Consider the following 23,673-nt stretch of genomic DNA (forward strand, 5'->3'; position numbering starts at 1 on the left):
TTTGTAAAAAAAACTGAACCTAAATTGAAAGTTCTGCCAACACCAAGGACTGTACTAGGATTAGCTTGCAAGTGTGTTTTAATGTTTTATTCTGCACAAAAACAAAGTATTTACCGAAATTTTCTTACTTGACTAATAATATATTTCTATGACGAAAGGGAACGGTATGGCAGTAATTCTAAAGATAGGAAATGGGGTTGAATTTTTTCAATCCGTTTTTCAGAAATTTCAATATATTCTTTGTTTTGTCAAATTTTATTCTGCACAAAAACAAAGTATGTACCGAAATTTTCTTACTTGACGAATCTTAAAGTGCTATGACGGAAAGAATCTAAAGGCACCAAGGGGAACGGTATGGCAGTAATTCTAAAAGTAGCAAATGGGGTTGAATTTTGCTATCCGTTTTTCAGAAATTTCAATATATACTTTGTTTTATCAAATTTTATTCTGCACAAAAACAAAGTATTTACCGAAATGTTCTTACTTGACGAATCTTAATCAGAACAAAAATGTATACACAGCACAATGAAGAAAAGTCTGTAGAGCTGTCATTTAGTTATTTGTGTCGTTGGGTTGCTTGTTACTGACATATATACATCTTCTCAATTCATTTATTTGTATTTTATCAGCCTGATTAATGGATAATCAAAATTTGAAATAAAATTTAGACTTTTTGCAATAGCTAGTAGATATTTTGCATATGGTTAACTATTAAAATAATTATACGAAAAGAAATAAATACCGTATAAAGAATCATCTACGCTAAGTAGCTTGTTAATTAGATTTATCATATATTGAGATAATTGATAAAAAAAAAATAAGAAGGAGTTCAGTTTCCTTAAAGCAATGCTGATGAAAATAAAATATTTAATTTAAAAATCATAAATTGGTTTGAAATTAAACATAATTTTAAACAAACTTGAAAAAAAATATACCTAGAGTTGACACGTAGTCGTATTGAGAGTGATTCATGTTGAATTTGTATAGCTTTGAATGTTTCAGTGAAGAACTCTCTTATTTTATATTATTTTATTTCTGATAAAATTTTGAGTAAAATGGTTTATATTTCATCTAATTGTTTTTTCAACAATGTTATTGTTTTTAAAGACGGTCTTTGAACGCTGATAATTAACTGTAAAGAATATATAACGCTTTGTTCATCCCAAGCGCAATCAAGTCCTCATTATACAAAACTTATTAATTGTGAAATTGAAATCTTTACAAACAGTGTTAGCTTAATTTTTTCTCTCCGGTTTAATGTCCAGTCTTTATTTATATGTTCATGTTTTCTCAATACTTTTCAATATATAATTATAGGTATACTAACATCTTATCGAAAATGGCCGTAATCATATGCATATCCGTACCGGTTACGGAACACGGTTTCGTAAATCTTCAAATTTACACCGATTTAACTCGAGTATTTTAATAAAAATTAATATTTTTTCGTGAAACAATTTCAGGTCCTTTGTGCACTTATCATACTCCTTTGTGGTCCTTTGTGCTCCTTTGTGCACAAAGGAGGTCCTTTGCGGTGTTTTTAGAGACCGATGCAGTATTAATAGTCAAAGAACCTTAATTCATTGATTTACGAAAAAGAGTGTATTTGTTGATATTGAACTAGTCGATGAAAATAAAGGTTTTCGTTTTGAACATCAAAACGTATGGTTTGGCATAGATCTATATAATCATTAAAAGACTGCAAGAAAATACCATATGGAAATGAAAAAAAAAACACTAAATCAAAGAAAGACAAAGACCATGGCCGAAAGAAAGAAAGAAGGAAAACAAACTACACAGAAAACTAAAGATTGAACTAAGTAAACTAAGGTGTTCGGAAAGAGCAAACCGTTCCCGCTCCAGCTCTAATGCCCGTCTTTTTGCAAATTAGAAGTAAAATTTCATTGAAAAGTCGCTTCCGATGATTATTTTTTTAGAGTTTTCGTGTTTTTTAGACTGTTGTCTGTCTTTTAGTTCTTTGCCCCGGTGTTGTCAGTTTGTCTTCGAATTTTGAGTTTGAATATACTTTGGTGTCGTCCGCCTCTTTTTTAATGGAGTTAGGCCTGATCATAAATAATATATATCATCTTATATTATCAGCACAGTTCTAGGGTCACTTATAATTTTTGAAAGTATCGGTTAATTCATAAAAGGCAACATAGAACTTTCATGGTTATATCACTGTCTGTCTGGACTTTAACAAGGATAATTGCCAGTGTTACTTGATTGATCTAGTGATAAATTTCCTACTTTTACCAAAGCTTTATTCATTATAAATTCCTCCATAGCAGCTGAGTTTATGCAAAGGTTTTGAGCAGTGTTTGTATTGTCCAATAAGTTTCTGTTTAATGTTCTATGAACCATTATTTGTCTTTTCGTCTACGTTTTGGATATGCTGTATTTGCATGTCCAATATAAGATTTGATATCTTATTTATTTTTGCTGGAAGCAAAGCGATTTTGATGGCACCAATTTCTGATATTCTGTTTTTTCTTTCTTAGTCATGTACTGAACGTAATGGTTTTTGTTGCACATCGTTTTTATTTTCTTCATATACTTCAAACAAGGAAGGCAGCCGTCGACACTACATACAATTACTGTCCTTTTAATATCCGTTTTGTTGTTTTGTTTCCCCCACCTACTATGATAAAGGTTGCATCATGTTTCCCGGTCTGTGTGTCCATCTATTCTTTCATTAATCCGTATTTTTCGTCTGTTTAGTTTAAACATATTTTATTTGCTTAAAATGCAAAAGGGATGAGATGCAAGTTAATAACTTAATAAAGTCTTCTCCCTTTTTGGGCTGGCTGTCCCATTCTGGTTAAGATTTAAGTTAAAGGTAATTTACCCGGCATGAAGTTGAGGTCACATCAATTGAAAGCTTAAAACACATTTAAAATTTGAAGATGTGGTATGATTGTCAATAAGACATCTTTCCACCCGATACTGACCAAATGACGTAGAAGCAACCATAGGTCACCGCACGGCCTTCAATAATGAGCAAACCCCATGCCGCATAGCAAGCATTAAAAGGCCCAGAAGTAACAAATTTAAAACAATTCAAACGAGAAATCTTACGGCCTTTTTATATACAAAACAAGAAAAACAAATATGACATACAAGAACAAACGATGACCCCTGAATTTCAGGATCTTGATTTGAGACAGACATATACAGAATAACACTGGAATAAACATATTAGCGGGCGCTCAAAACTTGGACAGTGGCATAACAGCACAGCATAAATCAAACTATAAAAATCAGTTGAAACATGTTCATAATGATGTGAACTTTTAAAAAAAAATATGCAAAATTAGGGCTTTGACCAAAATTTAAGCGGTTCACTTAACAGAAAGAAATACATGTAAGTACATTTTCATGTTAAAGTTTTGGTTGAAGGGGTAGTTTACCATGGTATCATGTTTATATTAACTTGAAATTTAGTACACATGTTCGAATATAACATTGTTAATGAAAAAAGTGATAGTGTGAAATCAGTTGACCCTGGTTTAAGATAGTTTACCATGAAGGCATGGACACATCACCTTGAAATTAGGTACACATGATGAAGATAATCCGTAAGGTCAATCAATTCATCATGGCGTCAGTAAATATTTTGAAGTCATTGCTTTAACTCTACCACTGGAAACTTTTGGTCAGTAGATTCCCTGTAAACAGCAAACCAATATCAACGAAGTTTAGATAAGAAGCACAAGTTCTGTAATATTGTATGATCTGATAGAGATATACTGGTACTCAATATGCAAGTATTGTCAGAATGCTTCTACTTATAAACTAGTAGTAACAAATAAAAATTAAAAAGCGGAATTGCATCAGACAGTGTTCCCCAGTATCTGGTATATTCCTCATTTTCTTGTATTGCTTTAGAATATGAACAATACTACTGTATTTGAAGAATTTCCATCGTCAACTGGGTATTTGACAGTAGCATCTCTTCAAATATAGTATTTTTATCCCTTAATTACTAAATTATTATGATTTGGTATTACTATCAATATCCTTATTCGTAATAAAATATGTTGGGTGTACAAAGAAATATTTCAATGACCATGGTAAAATTACAATTAAATTACCATCAATAAATTATTTGCGTTATGTAATTGAAATTCAAAAGATGCAGTGGGTGAGTCTATAAAAATAAAATTATTTAAATTAAAAAAATAGCATCATACTACTGAAATAAATTAGACCAAAGTAGAGGCACTTCTTCTTAAAGAACTTGTGTTATTGTTTACATTAGTACGTGGAAACTTGTAAAGATAATGATTAAATTTTCGAATGAAAGTGCTCCACGTCGATTCATTTAATACTAACTGAACAGAAGTTTAAATAATTTAAATATTTCTCTGTGAAAGGATGATGTGGTTGCTACGAACGCTTTACTTAACCAGAGGCGAAAGGGGGTATTTAAAAAGTCAAATCAACATTTCATTTTGAAAGTACTCGATCACCGATTTCTAATAAAAAGTCAATAAATTTCAATTGTGGGCTATCTGATTTGACGCCTTTAGTCCCTTTTAAATCTTACCCCACGTCACAGTTTACTTTAGGAGTTAGTTAAGCGAAACTATGTAGATAATATGAATAAATTATCGTTCTTTGTTGTCAAAACACTCTCCTCTCTTACCAACCACGGAAAACTCATCTCACGGTAGGTTGTATAAAATATTGTTTTCTATTAATTTTTTATGTTAATTAGTATTATTTTAATTATTGTTAAAGTAAAATGTAACACACATGAAAATGGAAATCTGAGCAGCTATTTTAATTGTTTTTTTTTTTATGTAATTGTCTATCAGATATCAATGAAAAATGATCCGAGAAACGGGTCAAATGAAATTTAAATAGACAAAATTTACGATTTACATAACGGTATTTGAAATAAGATATGTCAATAGTATATCGGGCTTCTTAAATGTATTTCGATTTCAAGATTTACAATTTAAGTATATTTGACCTCGTTTTCTTTATTTTCAAACAGTTGTAGTTTCTTTTTTATTCATGTATTTGTTTCCTTTTAGTAGTATGAGTTGACTTACTGCAGCGCTCTTGGTCTCGCAATTCTGTGCATTTTAAAAATTACAAGCGTTTGAAGCATTTGCGGTAAATAGATAGGTTTGATAAATAAAACCACACATTTGTTGCTTTCATAGTTGTAGCATTATCCTATCACTCAAACAAATATTAGGCAGATTTGACAATATGTTCAGTTGTTCCTTTTCTAATACTCCATCAATAATAATACAAAAATGTACAAAGCCGCCGTTAGAACCATGTTTATTACTAAGGTTCAGTTTCACAAACAGTCAGAAAAAAAGTCGACGAAAATTGTTCTGAACGGGTTTTTAGACGAAAAATGGTGAAAGAAGGAATAGTTTAGAGGCTTCAAGCCTGCAAATATTTTAAATAATGATCATCGCACAGGATATATTTGGTAAACATATTTGGATACTTTTGTTCTTTTCATGATTTGTTTGGGTGTGAAGAATACGCCCAATATAGAAATGAAATTAATTTCCGTTGGTAATGATTCGTATTATCATATCATAATTTTCTTTAACTTTTTGCTCACTTGATATACAACAAAAAGTAGATCTTTCGTCATTATTATATTTAAAATAAATGTACCGATCTATACCAAACAAGGTTAATTTTGGTAACTAGAGGCACTCGTATCGCTCACCGAGGGACATGTGCACTACACCGACTCGGTTTGAGTTCCAGTAATGTCAGTTTATGTTCTCTTGTAGTAGGTCCCAACTTGAGATCATGACATATATTTTTCAAAAAAAGAAGAAATTTTGTATTAAAATTTGTGTTTTTCGGTTAAAAGACAGAACATACTTGTGTGAAATCCAAGTTCTACGTTACCATGATTGAAATACAAATCTTGTGTCCACATTTCGTTTTCTTGTAGCCAATTATTGTCTTAATCATATTGTATTAAACATGTTATGTACAGCAAAGGCAGTCGTAATGCAACGACCAAATAATAGAATGAAATAATGGTATTATTAGATTATAAAGGAGACAAATTATTTCAACAAGTAATTTCCCCAAATTTTCTATTATTTTCTATTTACGGTACGTTATCATTAAATGGCCAATTTGATTCGTTGGTGATATCAACATATATTATTTTAGAAACGATACACAGTTGTAATGATTCTTAAAACGCCTTTGTGAGTTATTTGTAAGATATTTTTGTCGAATATGTTTTGTTTGTATATCTTTTGTGATTCCATAACGAAATAAAAAGATTGAGGTTAAGGTACTGAAATTTGAAGAAAAAACCTTCTGTGATGATCTCCCTAAATATAAAACTCTAAAACAAAACTTTGAATTGTTCGAGATTTTCTATCCCAAGAATATATTACCTTAGCTGTATTTGGTAAAACCTTTTGGAATTGTTGGTCCTTAATGCTCTTCAACTTCGTACTTTATTTGGCCTTTTTACTTGTTTGATTCGAGCATTCATGACTAGTGAGTCTTTTGTAGACGAAACGTGGGTCTGGCAATCACAATTAAAAGCCTGGTATCTTTTATGAGTTTTTTTATCAATGCGTATCAGGAGTATCTTCAGTGAATCTTCATGTTATGTCTTTAAATGGACGATGGGTTAAACCAACATGTTTACTCAATGATTATACATAACTCCACGTCTCGTCATTACAGTTGCATGTAACCTGAGTCAACTCTATAAAATAATATGATGGAAATCCCAGATATAACTAAGGAAATTTATCATAAGTGGTAATCATCAATTTTTATATTGTAACGGAGGCCATGTAACTTTCGATAAGAAACCTAGAAATGATTCATGTCTTGCTTAAATGGGTGAAGTGCATTTTTCAATAATTTTTTTTTACGTGCAGTCTCGTTATTTTTTTTTATACACAAACTATGTTCCGTGTAGAAGGCCAGAATTGGATGCCGGTTGGGGTTGTGTGATATTACTTTTAAAATCAGCTACTTCAGCAGTAATGAGTAATTTTGCCAAGTAAAAAAAAAAAAAAAAATATTTTGTTCAGATTGAAAAATATGCATTTCCTAAATTCATTTGATCAAATAGAAGCGACGGGGTTCATTCGTCATATTAATAAGATAAGTCAATCAAAGTACTTCCTCCACACATTTGGTCCTAATATGCTCACTAATATGGTCAAAACTAATTTTAACTTTATAGTTCTATTATAATGTTGTGATGACAGTTAAATGAGTTGGTATAAACGCAGATATTTGATATAGTTTTGATACTTTAATAAGGAGAGTCATGGTTCATATATCATCCCAATTTGCTCTTTGGGATGAAGAGAGGGATTACAGGTGGCAGCAATAGCTCACATTGGACCGGTCAGTTAACCATATTCACACATTCAGCTAAAAACAACAAAAAAGCTTTGATGAACAATATGAATTCTTCGACAAAACAGCTATATAGATTCACTTTCTTGTCGGTTGAGGAAAAAAAAAGGGGGGGGGGGTCTTTATGGCAATCGAACTTTCAAAAAAAGAGGAATTCTGTATCCAAGAACCAAATGGCCGTGGATTTATAGGGCTCCTAAAAAATATATTATATCCCCAAATTCAATGCTTTCCCCCTAAAAATTTGAAGATTAGAAGTTTCCTGACTTGTTTTTGTGTTACCCATTAAAGTATCACTTAGCTAGGACATATTTAAATATTTGTATACTATTTCACCTGTCTGTTTGTAGCAACTTTTATCAGATCAATAAAATAAATCAAAAAGCGAAATAATTTCTTATTAAAAATCCTAATTAAAACTTGTGATAAAGAATTATGTTTCTAAATTGAAATTAATAATTTTAAATTTATTTATTAACTGTTGACTTTTATTAAATTGTAGATGTTTGAACATTTTATAAACAAACCTTTTGTAGTTATTGACGATGAAATCTGTTTGCAAGGGGAGGCACTGGTATTTAAATTCTATGTACATTTAAATATACATTGCTTGAATAAATATTTGCATTGCGGGGTTAAATTCAAAGTAAGATTTAATAATAATGTAACGCCCGTGCAAGGAACTTAAAAGGCACTTGAATATGTTAAAATTGCGTTAATTGAAAGTTTTATAATAAAGTGAAGTATTTAGAAAGTTAAGCACCGACATTTTTACGACAAGATAAGTAAGGATTTAATTTTAAGGTAAGCTCTGTTCATCCAAATGTAAATTTGTATTGTGCACTTATAAAATTTAACACGTTTTTTTTTACCGACAAATAAAATTAGAATTAACCCTTTCCTGTAAACCAAAAAAAAATCAGATGCACAAACTATTCAGAACCATAACGCGTAGCTTAAATAACGTAATTGTTTAATTTATTTTATAGCTACTACGCATTGTTTTATGAAGAATGGCGACCCTAAAACTGTTTACGCGTATAGATTACATTATTCTTCGTAGGAGATATGCTCCGAAAAGGCTTATAAAACAGATTAAAGATCAATAGAATCTAAATGTGTGACCCAAATTGAGGATATATCTTTAAATGTTATTACAGCTTCAGTTTGCCAGTTTGCATCTTGTTCACTGTAAATGTATGCATGTGTGTATGCTTGATCACACATACAATCTTAACACATGGTTTTTTTATAATGGGAGTGTCGATACTATATAGGTCCCAAGGGTGACTGGGGAGTAGAAATATGGTCAGTTTGATCTTCTGATGACCGGCAGTTAAACCCATGTCGAAGTATGGCGTTCTTTTGGCTGTGCGGGATATACAAGTACACAGCCACATCCGGTCAGAATAAGGACTTTAAAACCGATGCCTCGTGTAAGGAGAGTACCTCGCTCTCTGCACGTTAAGAACCCGTGCAATAACTCTTTGAGGGTCCGTAAGTGGCCTCTTGCAATGCAAAATGTATGTCCCTATCCAATATACCCTCATTTTCCACTGGCAGTCAAAATTTCCCCGACCTTAATCCCTTATGGCCTCTATTACAGGACCCACCTATTGTATTTTGTTAATTTGTTCTCGCCCTGAATATGCATGAAATACTTGCCACTGGACGTAAAGCATCCAACAGTAAATCATCAATATATTTAGGTCGGGCAATATGACTAATAGAATATGCCTGCATTTCTTTTATCTTAACCATTATACGCATAATCAGTGATTTTTTTCTTTGTTTTTTTCGTACATCTAAATCAAACCACGAAAAACACCAATAACAATTAAACAAATAAAAGGTAGATTGGGACGAGCACCAAAATCATTGTCTTTGCTTTTTTAAAACTTCATTACTGTTATTAGTGGTGCTCTTTATTTCAGAGGTAGACACCAGTATAATCACAAATGGAAGAACAAGATAGACAAAGTAAGTAACACTAAAGTACAGGAGGACATGTATGCCCATTTATTGTTCTATTTATCAAAACCTAGATGTTGAAAGGAAATTATGTATCGTTACTTTTAAGAAAGCGGGTCAGGTGAATTTAAATTACAATTGTCTTTCCAGTTTTAAACGATTTTTAGTACTTTCCCTATTTCATTTGACCAAAAAAAAATGTAAAATATTTTGTCTAGATAGATATATAAGAAGATGTGGCATGAGTGCCAATGAGACAACTCTCCATCCAAGTCACAATTTGTATAAGTACACCATTATAGGTCAAAGTATGGAATTCAACACGGAGCCTTGGCTCACACCGAACCACAAGCTACAAAGGGCCCCAAAAATGACTTGTGTAAAACCGTTCAAACAGGAAAACCAACGGTCTAATTTATCTAAAAAACGAGAAACGAGAAACACTTATGAACCACATCAACAAACGACAACCACTGAACATCAGGTTCCTGACTAAGGACAGGTGCAAACAAATGCAGCGGGTTTATTTTGAAAAATGCCGACTTAAAATAAAGCTTATATATTATTTTTCATTGTTTAATATAAAAACATATCTGATATGAAAATCTATTTGCAAATCTATTAAGAAATCAACTCAGTCAGATTTAATGCAGATTTAATGAAAACAATGCCACAGTCCTGATTATATCTTGGAATAACATAAATCTATTTAAATTTTCGTAACATTTTTTATATATGTTTTCAATGCGCATAACTGAACTTGAATTTCTAGTTAACTTTGTCCAGAATACTTTTGTTTGTGATCTATTCTTGGATTCAGATAGTAAACCTATTGCTATCAAATAATGAACAATATATTATCATAAAGCTGTGGCAAAACGAGCAAGAAACGTTTGTGTGAATAGGCGATAAAATCAGACGCGTAGACATTGACCCTTTATAAAGGTTTTTTCTGTGAAACCTATTTTCAATAAAGTTCTTTTTTATATCAGTTTACTTTTGTTACATTTAATAAAAGTATTCCTGTTGATACTTACGCAATCAATTAACGTGTGCTGTCCTTCATTTTTAATACGAATAGATAAGAATTATGAAAGAAGGGGTTGATGTCCAAGCGCATGTGACTAAAATAAGCAAAGTTTATACAAAAATTGAAATCCCAAATTTCCCACAGACACATCTCGGTAACTGATTGTCTTCTTTTTCAGGGTTGGATGTGTTGTTCTCGGAAAACTGTACAGACGGTGTAGTCATACGAGATGGGTTTAAAACAATATTACAATGCATGGGCAACAATCCAACTAACGAGTCCATTGACGAAGTATTCGCAAACTTCGATGCTGATGGTATGTTTCAAGGGAGCAATTTCTTAACTTTAAGAGGAGATAATTCACTAGTGTCTGTCGCCTAATTTGTATAGAAAAAAGCCTGAAAAATGTATTAAAAGTAGGGATCTGCAATCTGTCAGATTAGAATCATTAAAAAATCTACCACAAAATTAAAACAGATGATTTTACCTGAGCATGGAATGAATCAATTTTATAGCTAATATTTTTTTACGATTTTGGTATATCGATTGATTGTTTTATTGTCAGTTTATTTCCTCCAATAAATACGGAATGACATAAAGTTAAAATATACAAATAGAAACTAATAACAAATATACAGTGGCAACTAATAGCATTTAGAATAATAACAAATACTGGAAGAATATGTCGATCTCTGTGAACAGGCCCCTGGCGGTGGACAGAAGCATTCAGAACACAATGGTGTTCAACACCACGATTGTAAGGGTTCCACCCCGCATATAAAACCTGTGCCGTGGAATGAAAGCAAATTTTCCTTTCCATAAACCTGCCAAATTTGAAATTTTTTTGATCAAAGAAAATAATCCAAAATTCATTCTTTACAATGGTGGTGAGGACTATAATTAATACAATTTGTTTAATGGTGTTAGTCAACACTATAATAATAAAAAATACAATTGTTTTACACGATTTGGTAACTTCCGTAATTTGTAAGACGGTGAAAGCAATCAAACGTAGGTTACACTACTGATTGTGAAGTTTACCTCAAAATGGTCGCATTCACAACACCAGCATACTAGCCTTCCTGGTAAAATTAACGTATTATAAAAATTATAAAAATGTATGTGCGCATGAAACGAGTTTCTGGAATAAACCTCCTCCGTTAAGCTCAAGACCAAAAGTTTGGAAAGCTATATATATGATACGTTTTTAAGCATGACAATTATATATATAAACAACAACAACAGGCTTAAACAGAACAGTCGATTTTTCTATAGTAATCTTTGCATGTGGGTAAACAACAGAAAACATACATTAACATAGCAATAACAATTATTGATAAAAAAGATATGCAATTTGTGGGTATTGATGTATAAAGCAATATAATAAGTGCAACAATATCATAGTTAAATAGTCACTACATATCAATCAAATTTGCCACCGCTTTTCTCCTCCCGAAAATTAACCTCTATGTCCAATATACAAGCATTGCAGTACCGCTCGCAAATATTTTGTCACAATTATTTATTCAGTGATATAATGTTCTCTTTAGGAACAACCGGGTTATCAAAGGACGAATTTGATGAGTGGTTCAATAAATGTTGGGTTCCGGTAGCCCAGGCACGTCAGGCAATTGTAGAAGCATTTAAAATTTTGGCTGCTGAAAGCGAAGATTCTGATGGACGCTGCTGCATTGCAAGTTTAGTTGAAGTACTAAAAAATCGAGGGAGTGAACCATTATCAGATGAAGATGCTGAAATATTTCAGAAGGAACTGGAAATAATTGACACAAGCGAAGACGGCTTCATCGATGGAGAAGGTATATGAAACTTTTATATAATGATTTCAAGTGAATGTGCAAAAACATGGACAGGTGACTCTTAGCGAAAAGTATGCAAAAATATGCAAATCACATCTTATTTTTATATTTACTGCAGGGTTTGTTACTCGTACTGTGTGGATGCAGTAGAATGTGTCCCCGTGCCTGCAGTGTATGTCTTTATATTTTACTGTTAGGTTTTTTTGCTTGTGAGAGAGCTGTCTACATATTCCATTATATTAATGTTCTATTTCTTTTACTGTATTTGTAAACTTCTTTGTCATTTGGTCTCTGATGGAAAGTTGTCTCATTGGCAATTATACCACATCTTTTTATCTTTATATTTACTGCAGGGTGTGCTACTCGTGCTGTGTGGATGCAGTAGAATGTGTCCCGTGCCTGTAGTGTATGTCTTTATATTTTACAGTTAGGTTTTTGCTTGTGAGAGAGCTGTCTACATATTCCATTATATTAATGTTCTATTTCTTTTACTGTATTTGTTAACTTCTTTGTCATTTGGTCTCTGATGGAGAGTTGTCGCATTGTCAATTATACCACATCTTCTTATCTTTATATTTACTGCAGGTTTGTTTTTTTTAAATACGCAACGTTGACTTTTAAGTAAATTATGCAATAATATTGAACTCATTTCAGAGGAACAGTAACATGATACAAAAAGACCATTTTGTATGATTTTATCTGGGTTTCCTTTTAATTTTCATAAAAATGGCTATCAAAAGTATGAAAAGACAGTCTATAAATTTCACACTTATTTTTGATCCAAATGATTTGTTTTAGATATTCCACTTTAGAAATCGAAGTGTTACAAATTGACATCTTATCATATTGTGCTACGGAGATTAAAAGGCTGTCATTTTTTGTCACACTTGTCTTCAGACTAATATCACATAAATCGAACTGTCCTTTTTTCGAATCCACAGCCGGTGTAAATTAAAGAAATCTGCAAACAAACAAAAGTAAGGCCTTGTGCCGTTGTTCAAATGCAATAAAGTTCTTTGAATCACAGTTTGTTTCTTTTGCTCAAATTGTAAAAAAATATGTATTTTTTTAGAATTTGCAAACTTTCTAACGGAACAATGTCAGGAAGTCAAAGCAGAAGAAGAAAATCAGGAACAAACGCAAGAAGAACAAACCGAAACTACAGAAGAACAAACCGAAACTACAGAAGAAATAACCGAAACTACTGAAGAGCAAACAGAAGAACAAACAGAGAATACAGAGGAACAAACTGAAAATACTGAAGAACAAACAGAAAACACAGAGGAACAAACCGAAAATACCGAGGACAAAACTGAAAATACTGAAGAACAAACAGAAAACACCGAAGAACAAACGGAGAAAATTGAGGAACAAACTGAAAATACTGAGGAACAAACGGAAAAGACAGAAGAACAAACTGAAAATTCAGAAGAACAAACTGAACAGCAAAAAACCGAAAACTCTGAAGAAGAACAATCAGAAACTCAAAAAACGGAACAAACTGATTCTTGAAAAAAGTGAAATCAGTTGGTATCTTTTAAACAATTCAGGATAAATACATTGACAATATTGATGTTTTAGGGGGGCCTGGAAACACTATAACTATTTAAATGGGAATCTTTCAATGGAATCCTTACGTATGTAAAAGAAACTGATATGGTGCTGTAGATTTGACTTCTGTCTTCACCAGCTGGTGCTAATAAAAACCACCTGCTTTTAAATAAGCATTACAAATCAATGTATATTCAAATGCAATAAGCTATCTTACGCATCATGGTTTATAATTTCTGTGATATATTTTGAGAGCTGTGATAACTACGCATTTATTTGTTCTGTTGTAAATGAATTGTAACAATATGAAATTGCAAGCACAATTATACAATTTGTTTATTTAAAACGGCTACTTTTTTTTTTATTTTAATTATCATTATGGCTGTGTTGTATGAACCCCATGACTTGGTATTTATATAAATGATTCCCTTGAATGACTGACACAAGAAAAAGTAAAGGAAACACTTGATAAACACACACACACATCAAAGCTTCCTTTCCATTGATACTAATATGTGTATTTGAATATTCATGTCTAGTAATTTGACTATGACGAAGCTATTTAAGAGTGCCGACAAATGTGTAACCTCGCCACATACATAATGTCCAGTTTTTGTCTTTTTCTACTTGCATACACAAGTCAGTTAATTTTCATTTTTTAACGTTTGGTTGTCCGCCAGGTTACCTAATGATAAGGTTGTTTGTCTATTGCGAAGGGCAATGCGTTGACATGTCTGGAGCCATAGACTTCTCTTTCTCGACTCTTTGATATTTGTAGCCGGATAGTTTTCTTCTTGACAAGCGTACCACATCTTTATGTTAATGAGATCGATTTCAACTAATCTTTTGGAGGTGTATTGTCTACTCCCACAATATTGGAATTTTTTATTTATAAATGTCGAAAATCATTTCACACATTTCAAATCAAATTTCTAAAGCCATCTCTACAGAGCAGGCAATTTGCCAATGCAACTGTTGCATTCAAACTGTGTACGATGTGGAAATGTCGTTTTATTCCATAAATTAATAAATAGTTACAATTGATTCTTCTCGAGGTATTCACAACAATTTATAATAAACAATAGGATGAATTTTAAAGTACACTATTATCTATGATATATAGTTTTTGCTATCGATATTGAAATTAACTTAGTAATTGAAAATCTAACTACAAAGGTCTCTTTCCAAAATGGCTTTCGAATAGTCATTAAAATTGTCACGATATTTAAATCTTTATGGAAAAGCATGAAATGTAGCTGATATTTAGCAATGGAGGCATCAATATGTATTTCTTTTGTAAGCTGCTGTAATATTCGTTTCGATGCATCATTGCATATAATTATATATGATTATAAAACTCGTAGAATATACTAAGTATGAGAACTAATATGAATGAAAGGAGATGTGGGCTATACATCAATTAGCCAGCAACCAAATAACCAAAAGATATTTAGAGTGCTTAAACAATAGACTGGTAGCTGCAAATCGTCCCGAGTCTATAACAATAAAAAATGAATTGAATTGGAGCAATCGAAGATCTCCTTTCAAGACCCAATTCTCTAATAAACTAAAAACATTAAGAAATAACATACAACTGCTGACGAGGTTCCTGACTTGAGATAGACACATGAAAATGTTGTTGGGTTACGCTATATTCTCTATAGCAAAGCTTTTTGCATACTAGTATCCATATCCATCCAAAAAATACAAAAGACGCGGCATTTGAACAACAACAACTGCACAATACCAACTCCCATTGTAAATACATAAAACTTAGTACATTGTTAAATATCTCAGTTTTTTAGAGTTATTTCCTTTTGATCTTTGATAACAAATTGATTGATTGATTCGTTCGGCAGTGTTACCCAAAAGGGTTTTTATTAGGTATGATACAGGTTTGAACACTGAAAGAAGTAGTTCTAGCAAAAGTCGAAAGAAAAATTCCACAATTTAAGTATAATTGCTATTTAAAAAATAGTGATTAGATGCAAATAGTATGTTATTCGGTCCTACACTATGCATGTAATATTTGCCGCTGAACAATACGCAGTCATCGTTCGTTCAATTCAAAACTTACCAACATAGATAGCAAGTCACAGCGATTATATGAACTGAATATAAGTAACCTAGTTCTTATGTAACTGACCTAAACACTAAACATTTACATTGATCACCGAACCTTTCTGCAGACCAAATATAGTTGATCTACTATTCATAGTAAATGAGAAAGTAACCTAAGTGTGAACACAATGTTGATCTTTGCACTAACTAACATCTTAAACCGTTCTACAGACCAAATAAAGTTGACATATTACTTTTTGTACTCGAGAAACTGACTAAAATACGAAAGTTTTACTTCAAAGGTCATTGAATTTTTCCTAAGCCTTCTTCTCACTCTAACTATGGGTGTGTAAACCTACGTTTATACATCAATGCTCTTACGTATACAATAACATTTATGTGAGTTCATTCTTTTCATCAAATATAAGAAGAAAAAAGATTGCAAATGAGACAACTGTCCGCCAGAGACCAATCTCAAAATGCTTAATTTGCACATATGACTACTTTTTCTTTCTATAAGCATGACATTCGAGGTATTGATCTAAACATTATCAAATCTTCCTTTTAATATATGCAACTATATATCAAAGTTTGGTTCCAATAAAAAGAAAAGTTCTGAGAATTCAGACAGAGCACACAAGTGTGACATCAAAGAGGAGTTAACCTCTAAGTCAATACGAATCTTCTCATTACATGTGACCATTTACTTAAGTTGGATTCAAATACCAAGTAAGAAACTAGAGTTAAAATTTAACTTTGAAAATCTATAACCCAATTTTCTGCACTATTTTAATAACTGTCACCTTGGATGTATTGCTCTCATAATAAAAATTACTGCTCTTTTAAAATGTTACCATATATTCAAATTTGGCGAAATTCTAAAATTAGGTTCTTGGTTCGTGATCTGGAGCCCATTTCTCCGTTAACTTGATTTGGTCTTTGCATCTTTAAGAGCTTTTGACCCTGGACCTGTTGACTATAACTGATAGGGAATTTCGAATCTTTCTCATACTAGTTTATCTATAAGTGACCAAATATCAAAGTTTGGTTCCATTTCTAAGTTTTTCATATAGAAACCATATTTTTTGCACTGATTTAAGCCTAATTTTAGTATTTGTGACCTTGACCAAAGATGACTTGACATCATTATATGTAGGGATATTCCTCAAATTACATGCGACCACATGTACAAGTCTCATTCCAATTCCAACAACAAGGGCTCTTGAATTATCATCAAGAAACCTCCTTTATGAAGTAATTTGTGTCTATCTTTGGTATCTGTGACCCTAACTATCAACAACTTGACATCAATATTGGCAAGGATTTTTCTCTTACTATACATGACCAAATATCCAAGACTGACTCCAATCCAAAGAAAGTTTCTCCTGTCATTATGCATAACGTTTTATAGCTTTAGATAGAATATGCAACCTATATACAAAATATGGCTGTTTAACTCTTATATCTTCTGAAATATAAACCTTTATGCAATAAGCTTACACGGTTGCTGTCTCTATATTAGCAAACACATGTTTCACATTCAACTTTCATCCTGGGACGAGAGAAAAAGTCAGAAATATTAATTGACAGGAAGTTTTTACCCAATGTGTTAGGTACTTCTTTAAGTTAATAAAAACATAAGAACAAAGTATCCTTGAAAACAATTGCTGGTGTTTGATGAGTTACACAGAACAGCTGAGGATAAATAAAGGGTCATAGCTTGTCATAAATATCTAAAAAATACTTTACTAGTGGATCAGGAACTCGGCTTACCATTCTAGAGCATATAAGTTGCCCAAGATTTTGGAGGGGTTCATGCTGTTCTGTCTAGTTTTCTGTGAAGTGTTTTGTTCACTTCTGTTTTTTCATCTTTTTTCTTTTGGCAATGACATTGTCTATTTTTCTTGGTAATTTGGTTTATGACTGCCCTGTTAGCATGTTTATCTCCTTTTTACTTGCTTTCTGAAAAGAGGGGGGTTTACAGTAAGGATGATAATAATACAACAACATGTAAGTAGTTTTAGCAATTTAATGTAATTTCAAGAATTTCCACTGCTGATATTTTGAAAATTGCTCAGAATATGTGTATATAATGAAAGTGAACTGACTAATTATCATGAAAGTAAAGTTCAAAGTGTACAACTGTACTGAAATAGACATAATTACACAAAACTTACCCAATAATACCACTCACTTAAAACATGTAATTAGTACACACACATATATATCAACAGCAATAGATATTTAAAACTTTTTAAAAAATAATGAAACAAGCACATGGTATCAATCAACAAATGCAAAAATGGCAAAAAACAAACATTATCAAGTTAAAAAACAAACATGAAATGGATACACAAAAACTTCAAATTCAACATTTCTGCCATTCTGTTCCAGATCTACTGGATAACTGGTATCTGTAACAATAACTTCAACTGGTACCTGGTACTTTACATTGTCTTTCAAACAAAACCAAGGTCACCAATTATTCATTCTTCAAGGGCCTCATAATTTTGACACTCTGATACTATAAAACTGTATTTCATATATTAAAACATGAAAAAGTGATTCAAATGAAGCAATATTTAATAACTAATAAGCCTGCATAATTTTAACAACATATTTGAAATAATCTTTCATACAAAAGTATTCTAGATATAAAGATGTTCCTTAAATGGTACCTATGGGCAAGCCAGTGTAGATCAACTGTTTTTAATAGATATAAAAGGAATTTTCTCATAGCTGTCATGATTTTCTTAGATGCACACCTGACTTCAAAATAATTTATTCTTAATCTTGTGATAAAAGTTGCACCCAATTGCTAGTGCAATTGTATATATCAGTAATTTTTTACTATACTCCTGGTACGCCTTTCAATCAAAATTTATACTACCAAAATATTTCAATGCCCATTTAGGCTGTAAAAATGCAAAAAATGAACAGAGCAAAACTGTCCCCTCCAAAGCTAAAAACGTGAACAAAACCTGATGTGAAAATAACTTGAAATACTGTAATGCCCTTTTCAATGATTTTTATTTTCACATGCTTTATACATCCATTTGGTATTAACACAGTAAAGTGACCTGCTTTAAAGCGGTAAGTTTTACCAACTTTCTTAAGTTATTCCAAAATTATACAATTTAGTCTATATAGGGCCATTGGATCCCTGAAGGTTCAGCAGTTTTAAGTTGAAACTAGTCCTTTTTGGTAAGAAATTATTTTTGTGCCATTTAAAATCAAAGTTAGTTTTGTTGCAGATGTGTTGCCCATCTCATAAGCCACATCATATTCACTTATTTGCATGATAAATATTCTATTTTTGGTCTGCAGTAAAACAAAAACATTAAGTTAGAAATTACCAAGACTTTTTTATATCAATATTTGGTTCCAAAGAAAGTTCCATGATCTCAATAAAATACATTTTTTGTGTTGATCCCAAATATCCAATTTTGATAAAATAATTTCATAGTTTTTTTATTTGAAAGTATGCATTTTTACATTACAAAACTAAATAAAGCAGAACTGGATTCTTGATAAATTGAATAACAATAAAGTAAAATTCAAAACTGCACCTCAATATAAAGATTTTCCATTTATAGACAACCAAGCTGATAAATTCTCAAATCTGTATGGCAAGAGAAATTCTGTATACAGTTAATTAAAAAGAATAATTAAATCTATTTTACTCTTAATCCAGTTTTCACAAATCTTAATTAAATTTTTGCATAAAATATATTTGACTTATCATATACTTTTTGGATAGTTTTTCTTGAACTGTACTTGCTACAAGATTTATTAATGCTGGAATTTGATGAAGAATAAAAATTATAACGATATGTCTTACCAGACCTCGTTAGAATATTTGGCTGGTAAGGATTAAATAAACAATTTGGAAGGATTAGCATGATTAACAAACAACAAAGAAAAAGCAATATATATCCTTAAAAATAAACTGCTTCGCTGAGCACAGCTAGATACGCCTACTGAGGTCCAACCCTGAACAGTTGGGGCAAAAATGGACACAATATTCAAGCTTGATTCAGGTCTGAATTTGGATTGTAATTAAATATTTGACATATTATAGGTTTCTGAATAAATGTATTCAAAGAACTTGAAATTGGTTATATGAATTGAATTTATGTTCAATTAAAGATTTCTTGCTGTTGTGCAATACTTAGTAAATCTGTTGTCAGACTATAAACAAATAAAGTTCAATTAATTCTCAATGTCATATTAGAAATTTATGAAAATAAAAAGGGAGCTTACATCAATAGATATAAACAATTCACCAAAGTTTCATGAGAATTGGTGACAGCATTTTTGAGTTATTGTCCGAAAACTGGAAAATCACCCCTTTTTTTAATGAATAAAACCCCACAACTCAGAAATGTAAAATGTAAAATTCATAAAATTCTAAAGGGAGCTTACATCAATACATACAAACAATTCACCAAAGTTTCATAAGAATTGCTGAAAGCATTTTTGTCCGATAACTGGAAAATCCCCCCTTATTTTATGAATAAAACCCTGTAACTCGGAAACGTAAAATCTAAAATTTATAAAAATCGAAAGGGAGCTCATGTCAATAGATATGAACAATTCACCACAATTTCTTGCAAGTTGCTGAAAGCATTCTTGACTTATTGTCTGAAAACTGGAAAATCCCCCTTTTTTTTAATGAATAAAACCCCATAACTCGGAAACGTAAAATCTAAATTTTATAAAAAACAAAAGGGAGCTCACGTCAATAGATATAAACAATTCACCAAAGTTTTATGCAAATTGGTTAAAGCAATTTTGAGTTAATGTCCGACATGTTGACGACAGACGGACGGATGGACAGAGGTATACCATAATACGTCCCGTAAACGGGCGTATAAAAATGTAAAATTGCATAAAGCCAAAATGTTATAAAATGCAAAATTCAAGCTTGTTTAAAAAATATACACAAGATTCAATAGAGTTCAACTCTCTCATATATTTACCTTCTTAGGAAATCTAATGTAACAATGAAAAAAAATCCAATTCAGAATTCTAGGAAAAACATGAGATATATTTAAATAACATGTACATAATACAATCAATTCATATTCTGAACAACATTTACAACTTGTAACATGTAGTATCAGGAATGGGAAATTAACAATAAGGAAAAATGCATATGGTACACCGAATATGGGGATTTAACAGGGCAATAAATACCCATTATCCATCAAAATTTTCTTTAATAGTACACATAAAGCATAACAATGTGCTCAGTAATATATTATATCAATTAAAAGTATGAAAATCTTCTAAAACATGATTCCACTTTCAACCAAATGAAGAATACTGAAGAAATGGTATACGTAGTATATATATTTATAACCATACCGTGGAATTTCATTTATTTCCAAAGCATCTTTATCTTTAGATGGCATTTTAGAAAAATATTTGTTTCCACTTAAAAATAATTATTTACAATTTTTGGGTTCATTTGTGTACCCTATTGATCTATATACATGATATATGGGAAATTGTATCCTATTATGTTGTTATCCCTAAGTGTAATTTGAAATGCATCCAATCAAAAAAGATGTACAGATATTAACACAACTATGTACCAAATTCTACTAGTCTATCATGAATTCTTAGCAGATGTTACATTAATTCAGTCCCTCCCCGTAATCAATCTCTCCTACTTCTGAAGGCCTGAATTCCTTTTACACTAAACTTTCTAAAGACTCTTCACAAATCATGGATTTGATTGGTGCTCTTTTGGAGAGGTGACCAATCAGCAGTCAGCTCAATTTTTTTTAGAGATAGGTAAATCCTGAGATAATTCCAATAGATTGACAGACGATTTTTCATTGTTTATGCATTCAGGCATTAATGTAGCCATTGCAGAGCAGCAGAATATAATGACTGAATTATTTGGATTAGTGTTACAAGAAATTCCTTGCATGATAGACTTATATAGGTCAAAAGCCCTCATCAATGTTTTCTTTATATAAAAATCAAACTTGTTCATGTTGCCTTCTAAACAACACCAAGTTTTGATGTAAAAAACACTTAAATCCTCTACTAGATAATGAAAAGGATATGTCTATCTAGTAAACCTAAAGCAGAAATTCTCCACTAGAACATGCAAATATATTCCTGTTCAACATTTGGAAGAAAATGGAATTCTAATATTACATTATTAGTTTGACCTAATCCCACATGGCTAACACAGCTACTTCATTGAAAGGGGTTTCTATCAAAGAAATTTGAACTTTATGGATTTTAAAACTGGTTTCTGATCATTTTACATATCCTTGTTCATCTTTACAATAATTAGAATACACTTAAAAAAAATTTATGCCAAAATGTTGTCTTTTTTGATAGAGAATAATGTGATACAACAAAGATATCGAAATTAATAATTACTTTTCATGTTTCTTTTCAAATACAAGCATTTATAAAACAAAATTTTGTATGAAAATGTGATTTGCAACATCCTGTTAGGCAGCTGTGCAGGCCATGCATAATCATGTAAAATTAATAAAGTAATATAAAATATATAAGTTTATGTGGTTATATAACATTTTAAAACTGTGCAATAAAATAAAGTATTCTTCTTTCCGCCAACTTGGCTTACAAAGCAGACCTGCTGCTTATCAACAAACAATACTAGTTTGTAACAGTTAATGCTAGTTATCCCATTTGATCAGAGAAGAAACTGGAACGGGGGGCTGCTTATCAACTAACAATACTAGTTTGTAACAGTTAGTGCTAGTTATCCCATTTGAACAGAGAAGAAACTGGAACGGGGTGCTGCTTATCAACTAACAATACTAGTTTGTAACAGTTAATGCTAGTTATCCCTTTTGATCAGAGAAGAAACTGGAACGGGGGGTGGGGGGGGGGGGGGCTGCTTATCAACTAACAATACTAGTTTGTAACAGTTAATGCTAGTTATCCCATTTGATCAGAGAAGAAACTGGACCAAGGGCTGCTTATCAACTAACAATACTAGTTTGTAACAGTTAATGCTAGTTATCCCATTTGATCAGAGAAGAAACTGGAACGGGGGGCTGCTTAACAACAAACAATACTAGTTTGTTACATTTAATGTTAGTTATCCCTTTTGATCAGAGAAGAAACTGGACCAGGGGCTGCTTATCAACAAACAATACTAATTTGTAACAGTTAATATTAGTTATCCCTGTTGGATGAATTTTTTTTTTCATTTGATGACAAAATAGAGCTCAGTAATGAACGATGTTTTTGTTACCATTAAAATCATATGTCAAAATATATATTTCTAGGAATATGAAGCCTTGTAGCTTCCTAATCATGAAGATGTTAGATATTCAAAAATAGTTACCATAAGACATTGTTTTACTGTAAAGCATTGTCATTTTATGAGTTAAACAAGAATGTGTCCATAGTACACGGATGCCCCACTCGCACTATCATTTTCTATGTTCAGTGGACCGTGAAATTGGGGTCAAAACTCTAATTTGCCATTAAAATTAGAAAGATCATGTCTTAGGGAACATGTGTACTAAGTTTCAAGTTATTTGGACTTAGCTTCATCAAAAACTACCTTGACCAAAAACTTTAACCTGAAGCTGGACAGACGAACAGACAGATGGACAAATGGACAGACGCACAGACCGAAAAACATAATGCCCCTCTACTATCGTAGGTGGGGCATAAAAAGAAAACAAACAGAAAAACCATTACACTTACAGTGAAACCTGTCAAAACAAGTAAAAGAAATACAAATACAAGGATTGTACAAATATCATCTATGATTTGAAATAAAGATACTTATATAAAACTGGATATCACTGGAATCAGGAATTTCTCAAGTTTGTAAAAAATAAAAATACA

At 31.7% G+C, this 23,673-nt stretch overlaps 2 protein-coding genes across 2 annotated transcripts in view; one reads left to right on the forward strand and one right to left on the reverse strand.

Annotated features, from left to right (window-relative positions):
* LOC127733159 (serine/threonine-protein phosphatase 6 regulatory ankyrin repeat subunit B-like) overlaps positions 1–23,673 on the reverse strand; it is a 298,437-nt gene that overhangs the window by 259,032 nt on the left and 15,732 nt on the right. The window lies entirely within an intron of this gene.
* Positions 4,565–14,101, forward strand: LOC127733167 (probable serine/threonine-protein kinase irlF). The gene is made up of 5 exons (XM_052242518.1): positions 4,565–4,672; positions 9,321–9,366; positions 10,566–10,703; positions 11,938–12,204; positions 13,277–14,101. The coding sequence occupies exons 2-5, from the start codon at positions 9,345–9,347 to the stop codon at positions 13,714–13,716; spliced, it is 867 nt and encodes a 288-aa protein (XP_052098478.1). The 5' UTR covers positions 4,565–4,672; positions 9,321–9,344; the 3' UTR covers positions 13,717–14,101.

The sequence above is a fragment of the Mytilus californianus genome, unplaced genomic scaffold (genome assembly GCF_021869535.1).
Source record: "Mytilus californianus isolate M0D057914Y unplaced genomic scaffold, xbMytCali1.0.p SCAF_3, whole genome shotgun sequence".
In the NCBI taxonomy this organism is placed as follows: Eukaryota; Metazoa; Mollusca; class Bivalvia; order Mytilida; family Mytilidae; genus Mytilus; species Mytilus californianus.

Coding starts and splice junctions, on each gene's coding strand:
- LOC127733167 (XM_052242518.1), top strand. CDS start 9,345: ATGGAAGAACAAGATAGACAAA. Junction 9,367..10,565: donor GGAAGAACAAGATAGACAAA/GTAAGTAACACT, acceptor CTTCTTTTTCAG/GGTTGGATGTGTTGTTCTCG. Junction 10,704..11,937: donor CGCAAACTTCGATGCTGATG/GTATGTTTCAAG, acceptor TGTTCTCTTTAG/GAACAACCGGGTTATCAAAG.